The sequence below is a fragment of the Camponotus floridanus genome, unplaced genomic scaffold, assembly GCF_003227725.1.
Source record: "Camponotus floridanus strain SB8 unplaced genomic scaffold, Cflo_v7.5 scaffold70, whole genome shotgun sequence".
NCBI lineage: Eukaryota > Metazoa > Arthropoda > Insecta > Hymenoptera > Formicidae > Camponotus > Camponotus floridanus.
Genome location: NW_020229839.1, coordinates 76,068 through 94,870, shown reverse-complemented (window position 1 = coordinate 94,870; position 18,803 = coordinate 76,068). Strand labels below are relative to the sequence as shown.

The window sequence follows — 18,803 nt, the reverse complement described above, 5'->3', positions numbered from 1 at the left end:
CATAAATATTTTATAAAAATTGGAGACAAAAATTTTTTCGAGATTTACGTAATTATTTATTAAACATTTGTTTAAAGGACAAACATAAAAAATTCCAACAATAATTATTTTTTATAATATCAATTATTTTAAACACTGGTTCATATATATATACACATTTGGGTATATTTATATTTTATACGTTGTATATTATAAGTCTACTATATTGTGTATTGTGTGTGTGTATCAAGATGAGTATTACTTTTTTATTTTATATAATTTTTCGAGATAATATTCGAAATTTTATTTTAAAAATATTAATAATTTATTTTATAATTTGTACCACACATATCTAAATTTATTATTCATTTTCATATAATTAAAAGAAAATTCTTGTTGACAAGAGTGTCATAAATAATTTTAATTTCATAAGTCGTATCGATGTGTTAAGGAGATAAAATAGATTAATATATAAATTTAATTTTGGAATGTAATAATATTAAAAATCTACTAAATTTTGGCTTCTTTATTTCTATCTTAAATATTATACAAACTAATGCAATTGAAATAATGTATGCAGCTAGTCAATAATTAGTAAAAAAATGGTGTGTATTATATGTAATGTCATGTTTAAGTCCAAATTTTTATAGTCGGTTCACTCATATCTACCAATTTATCTCTGCCTATTTACATGCGCATACACAAAATTATTCATCAGCACGAATCATTGGGCGTCTTTAACGAGATGCATTGCAAGGAAATCTTTATTCCGATAGGTGGGCGACAAATCTCGTTTCTCTTTTGAAGGGATGAGCTCGCGGGAGCGACAAGCGACAAGCGGGAATCATTTATTGTGCGAGCTCGATTAATCCTCCACCATCGCCAATCTCGAGAACCGCTCGGTCGGCAATCGCTCGTCGGGGGTCGCCGAGTGCGGTCACACGAGCGTATCCCGGGGGTGGAAAGTTATGTTACGGTGTGTACCTGCAACTGTGGGGATAACTTGCCGTATAAATACGATTCCCGCTCGCAGCATTAGTGAGCGACGACGACACGAGTTACGTATTACTGCTTGTACGCGGCCGCGTTACGCGCGCACAAAAGCAATCCCCCAACGTGGAATTCGTACGTGCGAGGGACAGGATCCATATAATACAGTTCCCTTAAAATTGAATATACCGACAAAGAGAATACCTGAAATGCAATTTCAAACCGATCGTGTTGCCATCACGTGTGTCCGATGACAAAAGTGACGAAATTTTTAACGATGTTATAATGTAAAATTATAGAGATTCAAGATGTATTTATATCAAATTATAGAAAACAAATAAATAAAATAAATTAGAGAAAATAATCGCACAGAATATTTCTAAAAGTCAATATTAAAACTTAATCCTAAAAAGTTAGTTTCGAAAAAAAATGTCAGGCAGTTGTACAATTTATTACATTGTGGAATAATTTCTCAAAAAGTTAGAGATAGAAAAAATCGCTGCAGATTAAATTATTTTTTTTTTATTAAAAATAAGCTGTCGACGAGAAATATCTAATGATAATTTTGATGAAAATAAATAAATGCATGCGAGTTATTTATACGAGTCACAATAGTCGAGCGTCTGAAATGCGGGGTTACTAATAACTGAATTAGAGCGAGCGCGAGTGGAAAAAGACGAGCGTAGTCAGACCGCGAGGCGGCGAAAGATCATCGGCGGAGTCGCGACAGGGAGCGATTTCAACGAAACGCGGCTGCGTGTCGCCTTCTCGAATCGCGAATGCGTATTCACGAGCGGTAAACGACTGGATAAACGGAGGAGAATGGCAAGTAAGAGAAGGCGATAGGCGACACGACGCGACGCGTCAACGAGCTTGAGAAAACATACGAAGCGGGTGGCACGTAAGTCGCGACGACGGAAAAAGGAACGAGACGTCGTCCCGTGAAAAAAGGAGGAGCGACAAGCGCGACGGCGGACGAGGTGGGGGAGGGAGGAACCAAAAGAGAAAGAAATCAGAGAGGTAAAAGGAGAGAGGAAGAGGAACGCGGTGTACAAAGAGCGCGTGCAAACGCGCCAATTACGAAGTCGTCCGAGAACGGCCATTAAGAGTCGCAACAAACAAACGACCAGCAGCCCTCTCCTCCTCCTCCTCCTTTTTGTCGTCTTCCCGAAGAACCCACCCCGTTCCCCCCTTTCCGATCGTCCTAACGATCGTCGGTACATCCTCGTGTGATTTCTCAGCGGAACAGAGACGAGAAGAAATCGCCGTCATCCCTTTTCCCCCATCGTCACCCCGCCACCCTCTTCTTTATCCCTCGCGTTGTCATCCGCCTCTTTCCGCTCGCGAGTGGTTTCTTTGTCGAGATTCGCCTCGCCTTTGATCTCGGCGGGAGAGAGCGACGCATCGACACGACGCGTTCCCGTCCGGTTCGACCGGATTTTCCAGGGATCCCATGGTGCGCGCGCGCGCGAATCAAATACTCCCTGACCGGACGCCTTAAGGAGCTTTCATCGCGCTCCTTATCGTGCCACAACTGTTACGTCGCGATCGGCCGCAACGTTTGTTTGCCCTCACACACAGCGCGGTAAATCATCGAAGATAAACGAGAGATGCACGAGAAGCGAGATTGCTTTGCCACTTTCCCGATGCGAGTTGTTTTACATAAAAATCAAAAAGTGTTTTTTTTAGTTATGTAAGTTGGAATATCGCAAAACAGAAGCACGAAAAAATACTTGGCGACTATCAAATTACGTTGGTAAATTAATAACAGAAAATGAGATGAGAGACACATCATTAATTTAGAGAAAACCACAAATCGGTGTTAATTATTCAAAATTGTATTCATTCTTTTGTCATCTAAAATTAATTATATCCTCTGTTTATATTTTAATAATTAAATATTGATATACGCACATTGAATTTTTAAAATATAATTTTTTTTAAATAAAATTTATAATTTCCTTTGTTAAATTTAACTCTTTGCTTTAATTTAATTTTATTAATTTAATTTTATTACCTCAATTCACACAAAATTAAATTAATATAATAGAATTTATAATATATTTTTATATTTCACGTAAATTTTATTTTTATAAACTACGTAAATGAAAATTTTTTTGTAGTACTGTAAGCGCTTTCCAAAAAGATAATAAATAAGATAGAATTTAGATAACTCTCTTATATCTTAATAATCAAATATTTTTAAATATTAAGTAATACATCGCGATATATCTCTTGTGATAAGTGCGCTTATAGATTGGCGCGCTCTTGGTCGGCGATATATGTCGTTGATCAATTTACATGTATTCTAAGCATCTGCCCGGAACATCGCTTCATGCATGGTTCATCGATTGTTAATAACCGATTCGCTGGTAACTGATAATTATTTAATTAACAATTAATTATTTGCGGCTGTTAATGACGTGAGTAGCCCCACGGCATATCCCCGGGGGCACTCCGGGGTTAATTACCTCACAACGTTCAGCCGACTGTGATATCAATGTAGTTTGTGTTGGAGAAACCGTTAAATAGTTATAGACATTTCCACTATGCGTAACTGTTGTATCGGAACGCCCGCCGGCCATAATTATCCTTATCTGAAACTATGCATGAGATGTCCCGAGTCCTTCGGAAAACGCATTCTCTTTTCGTCCTTGTTGACAAAGGTAAAAGAGGATCTGTCTTTTTAAAGATAAAAAGAATTCTGTCTTTTTCGCTTTCGCACATTTTATCAATATATGATTGAATGTTTAATTCTCAAAATATATGAGTGAAAGACATTTTAATGAAGATACGAACATATGTATGCAATTGTTTACCGAAGGTGAAATTATTATAATAATTTCAGTTCAATTTCCTTAATAAAAGTTTAATCAAATGCCTTTTTTCGATATCTTTGTAATTCGACTTTATAAATATTATTAATTGTTATTAATTCAAGTAATAATTTTGTTAAAATAAAATCGACGTGTGGAAATATTAGATTTTTAATTTTTTATATCTCAAATGCATAGGATAGTACAATATTTTTTTAAAGGAGAAAATCTGCTTGAGATACAAATAGTACAGGTATCCTGTGTGTTAATTCAATACATCGTAAATTTTCTTTTTGTTTTGTACAAAGGAGAGCCCCCTTTATAATGGTATTTACGAATTCATAAAAATGAATCGAACAAAGAAGGGAGATTATTCCCACACGTTATCTATTCCGATTTTTCTACACGGTTCAGGCTTTTCAATTAAATTTTTATTTTCTCTAGGAACCAGCGGCGCGTTCTTATCCTTCCATTGAAAGCGCTTAATTGTCTTGTTTAATCGCCAGGTGTAGATCACATACCACACACACATATCTATTGCAATACAATTCTTAATAATTTATTATTTACCCTGGCCATTTACCTTCCGCATCGTTTTTTTCATATTTTTTCGCACAGCTGATATAATCTTAAATTAAATTGCTGCGCGTATCGGCCGATCAGTGCGAGTGTTTTCCGAGTTTTATGATCAGACTCTTACCATCGACTCAAGCGCGTCTGAAAAGTATCGAAATCACGAACTCGCAGTTGCATGTCTTCGCCTTTTTCCTTTCATTCTCTGTAAATTTAAAGTGGTTTTATGCAAATAAATGGGCTTTTAGATTTTATTTTACGACAAAAAGTATCAGAAATAAATATGATTTAAACAAATATACAAATAATCATATACAAATAACACTGCTCTGGTCTCGCTCATTTTGAGTTAGGGAAGCAAGGGTTTTAAAGACGTCGCGAGGTTGGACGTAAAATTGGGAACCGCTGCCAAGAAAAATACCCGCCCGCGCTCATTTACTCCGGTTTCATCTTCATTCGCGCACCACTGAAAGATCTACGACGAAGACGTTTCGCCGCCTGGCAATGCGATGCGTAATAAACTACAGAATATCATTTACTACGAAGAATGCGCGAAGGTCCACTATTCCAAGGCTTTAAAAATAATAGTAACAACATTGTCAATACTAACAACATTGTCGACGTGAAGTAAACCGCAGCATCGATCTCACACGATTTAAATTTAAAAAAAAATAATAAAATAGCGGCGTTAATCACACAATGGTCTATCAAAAATATCAAAGATATGTACTTGATTACAGGATCACAAAGGATCAATCGCAGTTTACCGTCTCGAGGAAGGAACGTCCCGATTACCTGACGTGATGTACGTGGCTACAACAATTTATTTGCAATTATATTTGCTAAAGTTTTCGTTCTCGCGGCGGCGAGAAGGAAAAGAGAAAGAGGAAGAGAACGGGAGATGGAGAGACGAGAGGGACAACCACGCGCGCGCAACCACGTGTGTCGCAATGTCCCTTAACGACTGACGGCTGCTGGAGAACCGGTCGACCTCGATACACCTCGAGGCCCGGCTCTCCTGCACGTACTATACAACGTCACATCGTCGAGCGATATATATGTGAACCTATTCCCGATATATACATATGCACCGTGCACGAGCTGGATTTTGCACAATCGTCGAGATGCCGCCGTTCGAAGTTAAAACTATACCGTGGAAAATCGATTTTACCGTGCCTTGTTTTAAACAGCGGGTCCCACGTTTTTGTGCGACAAAACCTCGCCTCGTCGTAACACCCCGCTATTGTAGCATCGCGCTCTATTTTATTTTTACTTTACATTCATCGGTGTATTCAATTCTTCAGCAGATGCAAATGGTTTTGCAAAGAAACCATTTTGGATTTGCAAAAAACTTCTCTTTTCTCTTAAAATATTGCTAATATTTAAAATAGCTTTTGTTTGTAAAAAATATATACAATTTATAAAGGAGCTATATTGATAATCTTTATACATCGTACATGAAATGCATGTATAGAATAAGAAATTAAAGAAAAAAATTAGTAGATATAAATGTTTCTTAAAACTTAGAGTTAAAAATCTGATAAATGTTAATATTAATTTACACAACACTTATATTTTCCTTTTTATATATATTGTAAAGAGTACATTCTCAAATAATACGCTTTAAATTTTGTGGCGCTCTTTTTTCCAGAGATGCGATTTTAAACTGAAAATATTAAACTGAAAATATTAAACTGAAATTTTTAAAAAAAGAGACTTGGACCCAATAATTTTAATCTAACATATGTTTTCAAGATTATGTTTTCAATGACTTTTCATACTTTTCATGATTAAACATTCAACTTAGAGATTTAAATATGCAAATATATCGAATTCATTTATTCTATTTTCTTTCTTTTGTGCAGAAAGTTATTAAATCATGTATTTTATAGTTTTATACTTTATTATAAAGTAAAAGCGTGAAATCTCCTATGCATTTATTTAAATATTTATCCTTTATTTTTAATAATAAATACTTAATAAAATATTCAAGATACTTGATTTTATCACGATGTTGAAGTAAATAATCAACAAGTTTATCTTACAATTAATAATGAGTTAGAAATTCGTAAAGCATCGTTGCACTTATTTCGAAATTTTTAGTGAAACTAAATAATAATCTAAAATATTAACATAATAAGCGAATATAAATAAAAAATACGCAAGTAGGATATAACGAAATGATGATACAAGTAAATATAAAAATTATGATATTTAAAAATCATATATGCTCAGGAATCAAAAAAAAGCGCTACAAAATTCAAAGCGTGTATTGCTTAAAAATGTATTCTTTACAATACATGACAAAATAATCCATGCTGTGTAAAAGATAATGTAAATATTTATTTATGTAAATATTTATTATCAAATTTAAATTTTCTAAAATTTTCTCTCTCTTTTTCTCCTTTATGTCTCTAATGCTCTCTAATTATTTAACAAACGTTACATAAATTTGTCTTGGACATTATAGGACTATTAAAAGATTTTTGTAATTTTTTTATAAAACTAAAGTATAAAATATTCCGTCAGATTATATCTCTTTTGCATGCATTCGCGTTGTAACGCGCCATAAAGGCACACTACGTATCATAGTGGTGTGAAACGTACGTCGATACGTTCGGATCAATTTACCTGTTTCGAGTGTGTTTCGCAACGAGGCTTATCGTGTCGTTACCGAAGCGAGCACCGTCGACAAATCCGATGGCCATTAGCGCCATTAAAATCTTGTTTAGTTGCGTCAGAGTTTGTGCAAATTTATCACACGATTGCGCGGTGACATTTACCTGCCACTTTTAATTATTTGATATACGGTTTTTTTCCCTAAGAAATACGCATAAGAGAGGCCGCCCTAAATAATTAATTGCTTTACTCTTCAAGCAAAATATTTCATAATTTCTACAAAACCTGCTATAATCATGAAAAATGTCTTTCGTTTAGTTATCATATTACAGCATGGATATAATCGGGTTTGGACATTTTAGTGCCGCTTGCGCAACAATGCGCAAAACCTGTATACTAAATTTAACCTGCTAAAAATATAAACAGGTCACACGTGAACCTATTTCATAAAGTTCAGATTAAGTAACATTTATATAATGAAAATATATCCTCTTTTTTATTTTTAAAAAAATATAAAGATAAGAAATATAATCGGACATAATTTAATATAAAAATTTTCTCGTAACTTTTTTTTGATTAATCAAAGTTAATTTTCGCTCCAATCTATCAAGATATTAATAACATTTGAATATTTATAAATAGAAATTTAAAAAAAGATATACAGATTATACAAACTTGAGAAGTGAATGAGTTTTTATAGCGAATAGATTTTACTTCAATCGAATTTTTATTTAAAAGATTAATGCTCTCTTTATAAATATATTTTAAATTAAATCTTGAATGCAAAAAAAATGACACTTAATAAAACTTTTGCTCGGGGAACAATGCAATCAATTTGACCAATGAATATATTATAAAGAAAACAAAAAGAATATGAGAAAAAAAATCTTTCTTAAATCTTAATTAAATATTCTAATAAATTTACAATTTTAATTCGACAGAACCCTCAGGAGAGAATTAAACGTAACGTAAGTAGCGCGATTTTTCGCGAATTGCGACCGCTCGGCCCAGGTTAACACAATTTTACGATAATCGCGGCGGAGAAGCGAACGCTAACGGTACCATTGGACGATTTAGCCGAATGATTCAACCCCAATTGCCTCCTGGAGCGTGTCGCCGACAATATATCTCTCTCTCCTTCTCTCCGATATAAACCGCAACAGAGAGGAGAGCTCGGTAACGATTAGCGAAGAGAGCAGCGAGGGCAGCGGCTCCTCGTTCGTGAAAGTAACGGGTCGCGGCGCGTTTATATTTTTCAATGCACGACTCGCGCGCGAGTGCGCATACGCTCGGCGGGGCCGAGTTTATGATTTTGCTTAATTAATGGTCTCCTCGTCGGCTACCGCCCTTCCTCCGTGCCTCCCCCTTCCTCGTTCCCCTCCACCTCTCCCACCTGTTCCCGGTTCCTCGCCGCTGTGGCGGCCCGGCGGCCATTAGCCCGCACGGATTGCGCAATTTCGGGAAATTGCGAAGTAATTCGCGGTTGCGGCTATTCTCGACGCAGAGGCAGCAACGGCGGGGGCGGGGGCCAGGAGCACGGAGAAGGATTCGTGGATTCTACGAAGGGACAGCAGTTATTGGTCCGCGATATAACTTCCTCGCGATTATCGAGAAAACAATAAAAAAGGAGTTGCACGGCAATTATGTATCGAGAGGATCGCACGCGGTTAAGGTGATCAGCAGATTCTGCGAACGTGTCTCGATTCCAATGAGTTTTATGTAATAGAAAATAAGCGTATACCGGTTTTCAATATTTTGATTTGAAGAAATATTTTCATGTCTTTTATTTTGAAAATAAAAAAGAGAGACGATACAATTATTTAGCAAAATTATATTATACAGTAAGATAAAAATTATAGCATCATATAGCTGTTGTTTCACTCTTCACCGTATTATAATTACGTTACCGCTAATTAAAAAAATCTTAGTAGCGTTTGTTATATCACCATCACCATATTTTACCCAGTATCTAATTAAGAAAACAGATGCAAAAGATAAGAAAGAGAGAAAAAGAGAGTACAACTTATTCCGAAAAAGAAGACCCGATTGAAGCGAGCCATTTAAGGAGAAAAAATAAAAAAAGAAATGTCTACGATACCGATGCTATTCTGAGTACTGAGTTCCCAGTCTTTCATGAGGATTTCTCGGGCAGGTCAGGATGACGGCGACGTGGGTGCACCTATAATGCAGACAGTGATTGTCACATATAGACTAAAATAAATATTGTATTATACGATTGTGTCACAAATTCACTAAAAAATATGGTGTTATAATTATTTGAAAACAAATAAAAATATTTATTGTACGTTTCAAATATAAATAATAATTTTATCAAGTACTAAAATTCAAGTCTAAAATTGCTATAAAAATAATGTAATATTCGTCATATTTTTATACATCGTATACTTTAATCGTATTCTAATTTCTAACTTCACTTTTTAAAATAAAAATTCAATTCTGTTTATGTAATATTGATAAGCAAACACAATTAGTATAATTCATATAATATTCTTAAATACTATTTATATCATTCTTCTCAAAAATTTTAAGTATTATTAAGTTAGAAATTTTTATCATCATATATATTTACAGATTTCTGTTCTTATTAAATTATAATTTTAATTAATTAATTATTCATTGAGATTTGTCTCATATTCTCTAAAAAGCTGTATTTCGCTTAAAAAATACTGAATAAAGAAATGTTTATATGAAAAAATCCAAGGTTTACTTTCGTATGTTCGCTGAACAAGAATGATTTATAATAAAAAATCCGTCAGAGAGCGAACCGTTATAATTATGTCCGTGCGCGAGTTTTTCTTTCGAAAAACCGGACGTCCTGACTTTCACACGTGCAACGTTTCTGCGGTGAAATCGGCACGTTATAAGTTGCGAGGTGAGCAGCAGTCTGCGGTTACGCTTATAAGCGTCTTCGGAAAGCGTGGAGAGTTATAAGACAGCTGTATCTGCACGTATATATCAAATATGTGTAAGCGCATATTCCTCTGAATTACATCAGAATGACACACATGCACACGCACACACGCACACATACACACACATGTCGATAATATCTTCGTTTAATTTTGTTTAATTAAAAAGATTGATCGTTCATTTAGGCATTAAAATAGGGGGGAGACTTTTATATTAAAAAAATTAATTCTCTCGATTATTTTAATCAGATAAAAAGATATATAGAAAAATTAAAGATAACGAATTTTTCTTCGCTCCAAAAATAGATAATAAGTAAATAAAATAAAGAATAAATCGGATTATATTGTTGTAATTTGCTAAATTGTACATTGGAATTATAGTTTATTAATAAAGAAAAAGCAGTAAATAACTAGCGATTTAAATTGAAGGTTTGTATAGCAATACGTGAACAAAACTAATGAGATTTAAAATTAATTATATATATATATATATATATATATATATATATATATAAAAGAAATAGTCAATTTAGCTTATATCACGAAGAGAAAAATTTTTCATGAACACGAAATTGTGTCGAATATGTAAGTTTTACAAAGTAACTGTATAAAACAACGATATATAAATAGATTTATTAGGGAGTTGTAGACACAGCTGGACAGAAATAAGTTTTCAGCCACATAAATTAGATTGACAAAAAAAAATAATCTGCCAATAGATTTTAAAATAGAATAGTAAAATTTCCACCTAGGAATTAGCTTCTATATTCATTAATACATGTAATGAGTAAGACTATATAAATTTAACTCATAATATTATTAGAATTCTTAAATTTAGTGAGAATCAATATTCGATATTTTTTCTTCTCATAAATAGTAGAGAAATAACTTATGTAATAATTGCTAATATGCATTTTCAATGCAAAAATTAATATCATTAAAATAAAAAAATTGTTATGCGGTATTGTTAGATATCGCTTAGCTAAAATAAAATATCAAAGTATTGCAAAGTTTTGCTAGCAATGTCTGTGTGCATTTTATTGTATCTTTTTAATTGAAATAATTCAAATTTACGCTTGATTGGTTTTTGCAATTTTCAATCTTTTTTTTTTACTGCTAGTCTATAAAAAAAAAACAGTGTGGAATAATTCATCGCTTTGACGAATTTTTCGAAAAATATTCGACATAGGAATAGTACACGAATTTGAAATTGTTGCAATTTCACGTCCACCCGTTCGGTGAACGGCATAACGAATAAGTTGATTTTTTGTGAAATACATCTCTCTCTGCGTACATACGGCATCGGAAATATTCCTAAATCAGAAGCATTCCACAGATGCGTCAGTTTTCATTTATTTCGATGCACTAATTGCTTTTCTGTTCACAGGTGTTTAAAATATCAGAGTAAATTTATGTCAGACAATACAACCGTTTACAAATAATGTTGCATAACGAAATAAATAACACGTTAAATACGGGCAAGTTTTGTTAATTATATTCAAAGGGATTTTATTTATATTTCACATAATTGTTTCGCCGAGAATTCATTTCTCATCATATGCAAATTAGCAATTATAGTGGTAACGAAATTAACGAAAAACGAGTATAGTTGAAACGTTTTCTAGATAATTCATGGTTAACGTATACCTAAACACAGTTTACCGCAACCGGCAACAAAATAGTTTATTTTCGACAGAAAAGCTACTGCGCAGAAGAACCAACAATGGCAAAAATCGGCAGAAACCAGCAGAAATATGTGAGAGGAAGGAAGGAAAAAGTAGCGGAGACCTCACCGCAAGAGCGCCGAAAAGTTTATTTATTTCGTGTCTACACCTACGCGACGTAACTCGAGTTCCGTTTTGCGCCTTTTGTACTGCTCTTAACTTCGCCGCTGGTATTTTATACGGAAATATTTATATGTCAAAGAATGTCTTGAATTGTGATGACAATCGATTATATAAAATACATACACATTTCTGATTGAAATTTCCATTTAAAAAAAAAATTCTTATTATAATTTCTGCATAAATTATATTAATCTCTTTCAAATCCGATTCATTAAAAAAAGGAATTTTTTATTTAATATATTTTTCATTTCCAACGCTTTGAAAATTATTAATATAAAGATCTGCGAGAATCCTAATAATGTCAATTTTAATTTATCGATTCAATGTCTTTTTTATTCGATTACTAAAAGTTTCTTCATATCATACGCGTGGTATGAAAAATCGTAGGCGGTGAAGAAACTCTTTTTTTTTAATCCGTTTTTGTCCCAAAAGTGGAGCGTCTTATGGCATGTGCTTGCGCCAAGCGCATATTTTTTTTTTAAACTACCGTTAAAAAATCCACACAACGAGAGACGAGTTCTCCGCATATAAAGCTAGGTCCCCGCGAAAGAATGCGAAATCCCAAGGAACGCTTCTCCTCTCCATGCGGAAAGGAATCTCGAGGGTAAAGCGCGCCCGAGGCATCATCCGACATCGGGAACGACGCCCGCGGCATCAGGAAGCTAAGTGCACCTGCATATTCGTGCATACGTGCACGCACGCGAGGTTCCTTAAACCGTATAATCTCGGGAATGTATTGGGTCAACAAAGAAGGGAAGAGAGAGAAGAGAGAGAGAGAGAGAGGAAGAGAGAGAGAGAGAGAGAGAGAAAGATCAAGCGTGCAAACCATCGCGTAAAGTGAGTTTGAAGCTTTTTAGCTGTTTACGCGTGAATACTTGTTCTTATTCACATTTAGATTTGTTTGAGAATTCGATAAGATTAATATGTTATTACGTCGTAATTTTACCCCTTTTCACGTTGATTTGAATTTTCCCTTAAATGCTGAAAACACATCACAAGCGATTACATTTTGTACAATTATTATTAATACAAGTTGAAGTTTTTGTTGTCTTCCTATTTGTCATACTTCTATGCGGTATGACGTTTTTGGTATTGAAACGAAAATTGATAAAACGAAGTATTTAAAAATTCTGACATGTCGTGGATATATGTTAAACTGCTATAATATTAAATTGATCAATGTTACATCATGTCTACAGAAATAAATTTCTAATAAATAATTTCGAAGTATATCGCAGGTCTTTTATCCAAGACCTGCGATATTCTGATATATGTTTTATGAAAATGAATTTACTTTATTCATTGGTAAAATATTCATTTCCATAAAAGATATTTTGTCAGGAAGATAAAAAAAAAAGCAACCGTATTAATATAAAGCAGATGGATAAAATAATGAACAAAGTGGTAGTATAAGAAGAACAAGATTTACATAAGAATTTTCTTCGTATTTAGGAAATATCGTTTTTCTCGTGATTTTTGCTTGTGCGGCGAATATTATATATTGCTTATTATTAAGTTTACATGTCGATTTGAGCCGAAATTACAGAGAGTGAATCGCCAGCAGCGAGAATCTCGCGATCGCTATTAGCGAGCTACACGTTTACACACTTGTACTCGACTTGTATAACGGAGCGCGATGGTCGGGCATTTATTACACGCTACTAACTACCTACCTCAGGTATATCCGTGAACTACCGAGACTAGAAGTCAAGAAGCGTTCCATGACTTGAACATGACCTCCATTAGCCTTTCTCGATCAGACCGCTAATTAGTCGGCATCGGCGAATGAGTTGCAGCCTCCGCGTGTCTCTTTAGCCTTTGGCATTCCTTGCCAATATTAAAACTTGAGCGCGGTTCAGATCAAAGCTCGTAGATAGGTGAAACAAAATTTACGAGGGAAAATTTACAGAAGGAAAAATCTACCGTAGAAAAAAACATATTAAAAAGAAAAAAATAAAGATAATTCCTCTCTATTGCGTTCCTTGCAATTTTGCGCGCAGTGATTTTTCCAAATTTTCATGCATTTTTAACATCATTAATTGGTTTTATTATTGTCTGCCATGATACCACAAAACATATTTAATTCCTAAATTATTATATTCTTTAATTATTCCTAAATGATCATCCCTTCTTTGTATCATATTTACGAGTATCTCTTTATATCATTTAACTTTGTGAAAAATATAGATTCCCTTTGGAATAAGAACAACCAGCTCGAATGACACGACGATTACCGATCAGCGCGAAATGAGAAGTCTCTCTTGTACTTTGTCTCCCCTTAAAATAATCAATCGCCATTCCATTCTCCGCGAATGAACCGTTAATCGTTTGACGCAACGGCAACGGTGGCGGCTCGATTCCGCGGCAGGATATCAGGTGGCCGGTGGTATCGCGAAACAGCGTGGAATGGCGGAGAGGCAATGGATAACCAGTGTGCAATTAACACAGCAGAAGCCTCCGCTTGATTTTACACGAGCCGCCCGCGGTAACCACCCCATCCACCTCCTCTTCATCACGATAATCCACCCCCTCTTCCTCTTACTCCACCGCGACCCGGGGCTCGAGCCCGGCGAACGCGGATGGGAAGCGCGCGGCGCGCATTTAATTTGCAAATGCAGATTGCTTTCCATTTTAATATAAATTGTTCGAAACAAAGGCAGTAATTATGCCGTGCTCCCGCGCTTTCAAAATGGCGGGGCACTCGTTACCGTCTCACTCTCGGTGTCGCAACCCCTCCGCCAAAATTTCCTCCACTTCTTCCTCGTGCCTCTCCATAACGGATATTATAGCTGTCGAGTGCGCGGAAAAGAGAAAACTGTGCACATCGAAAAGGAGAGCAAATCAATCGCAGTTTTAAAAATATGATCGTGTGAGTTTTACATTTTTACGATATCTTTAAAGTAAAAGTAGGAAATCAAAATTATCGTATTCAAATATAATTTTCCTTCAATAAAAATACTAATAGCTCTCATAAGCATAAATTCTAGTATTTTTTCTAAAAGAAAGAAAGAGAAAATTTTTTAACAATATAATAATTTTGTATATTTGAGATACGACAGATAAAAATATTATATTCTTTAAATAATCGTAAAAAATGTGCTATAAATCAGTTTTGAAAGATAAGATTGAAAGTTTAAATTACGATTATCCGGTCAGAAAAATGCATGATATTCAAAGAAAAAGATTCATTTAAAATTTAAATAATTTACGTGGTAATAATTTATGTAGTATCTATATATGTAAAATTATATTTTCACTTGTTTCTTATAAAATTATGATCAAAACGATTAAATTTGGAAAGTATATATTTGAAACGCTTCAACGCTAAAAATACACGTCTATCATCGTCTACCACCATTAGTCTTAATTAACTTGTAATTTTAAATCGCAAATAAGATTCATATAGCATCTACATGTGTAAAATTACATTTCCGATTATTTGTCATAAAATTATGATTGAAACGATTAAGTTTGGAAAGTAAATTTAAAAACGTTTCAATGTATTAAAAAATACAAATGTCATATACCATTATTAATCGGAACTTCTAATTTTAAATGTTAAATTTCTTGACACGCAAATAAAGTTTTTTCTTAAATTACATTAAACGCGAAAAAAAATTATCAAAATTTATATTCTATCACTATTTTATAAATAATAATAAAAAGTTTCATTAAAGTATAATATTCAAGTTTACTAAAACTATTAGTAGAATTTATTAAGAAATTTATTGATAAAAAATATTATTGTGCTTCGCTTTTTCTGTAAAATTATTCGGACCAAATTACCGCCACGTTAAAAATAGCCGCTTTATCGAATACGAGTCTAGGATTTTCAGGCGAAATAATAATTCGGTCAACTGACGTTTCACGAACAAACAACCGGTTGACCGCCCCATTAAAATGTTTCGAGCGAGACGGGCTGCTTTGACGGACCTCACCCTCGATCATTGCATGTGAATAGCGGGATCGAGGGGAAATGGGGACTCGGCGAATACCCGCGAGGGCTGATCAGCGCGGCAAAATTTTCGCTTTGCTCGCTGGCGCATGATGCCAACGGGCGTGTATGCATATTCACTCGTACAGGCATACATCTTGTTCGCATCTCGGGCCTTGACGCGGATAATACCGTAATTTAGCCGTGTATACGCGTGCAGGTATATCGGAAAGAAGGGGAGGGAGGGAATGGGGAGAGGAAGGAGGAGGTTAAATGGTAGCGCGTAATCGCACGAGTTGTTCCACGCCGACGGTTTATTATTTGCCGCGTACTAACTTGCGAGTAGCGGTGGCTACCTCGATTGAGATGCGTATGGGGATGTTAAATCCGATCAGGTCAAGTGAATATCGATACGGTCACGTTCAAAACTTCACTAGCGAATATAAAAGAAAATTTATTCTCTTTCCTTAACGCTTCTCTCTCAAAATTATAAAACGTACCTAATTTCACAATTTGATATTTATTTGATTTTACTTTTATACTTTTTTTTTCTCATGCTCTATAAATTTATTATTTAGTAAAATGGGAATTTATTTGTATCATAGATATATAAAGATGAAACATGTTATACATTTTCTATAGTATATGCTGGGTCAACTTTATGCGAAAGAGAGAAAAAAGGCAAGAAATTTTAGGGTATTTTTCTGTTCTTTATTAATGTTGTCTTGACAGCCGTTTCGACATCATCTTGTTAAAAGCGCATAATTTTTCATTCAATAACGTTTCCTGTTACATTTTTGTTGTTAAATTATTAATGCATAATTGTGCGATATTAAATATAAAAATATAGTGCGTGTAAATTTAAAAAAAATAATAATAAAAGCGAAGAAAAAATATCCATTCACAGGTAAATAAAATAATCTAAAATCTAATAATAAATCCAAATATCCACATACGTGTTTAAAAAATTACTCTTTAACTTTATATACAAAAAAATTATAATTATGAAAAATACCTATTTTTTTATTAAAGTGGGTGAAATATTCTAACCACAATTATAATTTACATCACGTGTCACATGTGTAATGACAAAAGGCAATTGTGCATTCAATCTGCACAGAGACAAGGAAAGAAAATTACCCTGCAATTTCCTCTCTCTTTCTCTGGAGACAAATATATAAAGCCCCAATGTTGAGTCTATATTTACATCTCCCGAAGCGAGAAGGTTTAATCGCGTCGATCCGAGTATCGCGAGCGGTACGCGAGGAATCGTCGCGACGCCGGCCATGGCCGAGATCCGCAATCGAAGAACCGCGATCCGCGAGGCTTTACGCGATTGCCATACGAGAAGATGGAGAGCGGGATGCGTGTGTGCACTCTGCCAGGCTGAAGCTGCAGTGAATTTGGCCCGCAGGATCCGAGATCCTGCCGGCTCGCAAACGATGCACGGCAACGTTCTCGGCCGCATCGAGAGAGTAGAGAGTATTCTATCTGCCCCATCAGTTTCGCTTTCTCTCTCTCTCTCTGTCTCTCTGCTTCTCTATCTTCCCGATTCGGGAATATATAGAGATAGAGCGAGACGGATAGCGATAGGATTGGGCCAAAGAGCGAGAGAGCGAGAGAACCGGAGTACCAGCCGAATTCCTAGCATACCGCGGGACCAACTGGTTAGCGAGCGATTTACGATATTGTAAACCGATGCGACGGCGGCTGCTGTGCCCACCGCCGAACCTCAATCTAATAGTGGCGACTCCAACCTCTGATGCTGACCGAAGGTATATATGTTGTGTCACCCCTTTATGACTACAACTCTGAGAGGAGGTCTTGTCGCGTGTTTTTCTCTTTTTCCGTTCACCGCGTCATTATCAACGGAACCGTACCTCTTATCCTATCATTTTCTTCCACTTTCTTCTTTCTTAGACAAAAAAAGAATTTCAAGAAAATATGGAATGTTCAAAAAAATCTGATGGATGCAGAAATATATGACAAGGATACATACAGCGTTCAATAAATGTATAGCGGTTGTGTGGTATAAGTAACATTATCAATTAGCAAAGATCTTGATATTCTAATATTATAACATTGTATATTCATAGAAGAGTAAAATAATTCAAGAATTCATATAACAGTTTTATTACACTCTTAATATCATTCTTACCATCGCGATAAATTATCACTGAAAAATACATAATTCTTTTCGTCGATTATACAATGTGTGTGTTCAACACATGTAATTAAATTATAAAATAATGAAAAATTATCATATAATTACACGCAGATCTTTTGATAAATTACATGCCTGTACAAAGTGTAGTGCATACATCCCGTATAAAGCTGCATGCTCATCGCGAAGAAATTGAATTCGAATTAAATCTACCTAAGGATTTTTCCGCCTTGTTGCAGAATAATCAAATTGGTTCTAGTTATGTTTTTGCTCATCGCGTCAAGAATGCGAATATGAAGTATACGTGAGTAATGTGTTCAGTTCGACATACGATCAAATCCACAATGTAATGCATCGAGATTCCAGACATGAACGTTCGCAGAAGCCAATATCAAATCGTCCGTTCGCGTGACTGTCGGTCGACTTTTGCATTACCATATCATAATGCTCGCTGATGTACGATAATGATCAAGAGGTAATGAGGGTCATTGATGTTACACGAGAAGATGCAATTAGAAATATCGAGATGATTTTAGATTTTTAGAATTGACCAGATGTTTTTGTCAAAATATGTATATACGATATTTATATTAATTTATCAGAAATGCAATATCTTTCTGCCGATAAAAAATCCATAGAATATAAACGAGGAATTCCGAAAAATATATATGTCGAATGTAATTATTATGTAATTAATATTATTTCGCAGTATTTTACGCGCCACTCATTTATTATCCCCTACATAGACATTTATTTCGCCAATAAGCTCTCTTTTATGATAATATTATAGAATAAATTTTTTTTCGCATTACGTAAAAAGATTAAAGTGCCGTTTGATACTTGAAAATATTCGTCAACTCTCCACTTTCGATACTCGAGAGATTTTTGTCGCGCATCGATTCACATTCTCGACATTGCCTGAAAGCTTTTTCTTCGGCGGAAAGTCACCCT

General features: G+C 34.7%; 1 protein-coding gene across 11 annotated transcripts in view; it reads right to left on the bottom strand.

The window, feature by feature from the left end:
- LOC105257292 (protein scalloped) overlaps window positions 1-18,803 on the bottom strand; it is a 154,393-nt gene that overhangs the window by 80,735 nt on the left and 54,855 nt on the right. For 5 of the 11 annotated variants that reach the window (XM_011267823.3, XM_011267824.3, XM_011267827.3 and 2 more), the window contains exon 2: window positions 9,076-9,156. The exons of the other annotated variants lie outside the window; for them this stretch is intronic. In XM_011267823.3, coding sequence (XP_011266125.1) covers window positions 9,076-9,112 — 37 coding nt within the window. In that variant the 5' untranslated portion in view covers window positions 9,113-9,156. The remainder of the gene's footprint in view (window positions 1-9,075; window positions 9,157-18,803) is intronic. 11 annotated transcript variants of the gene reach the window in all.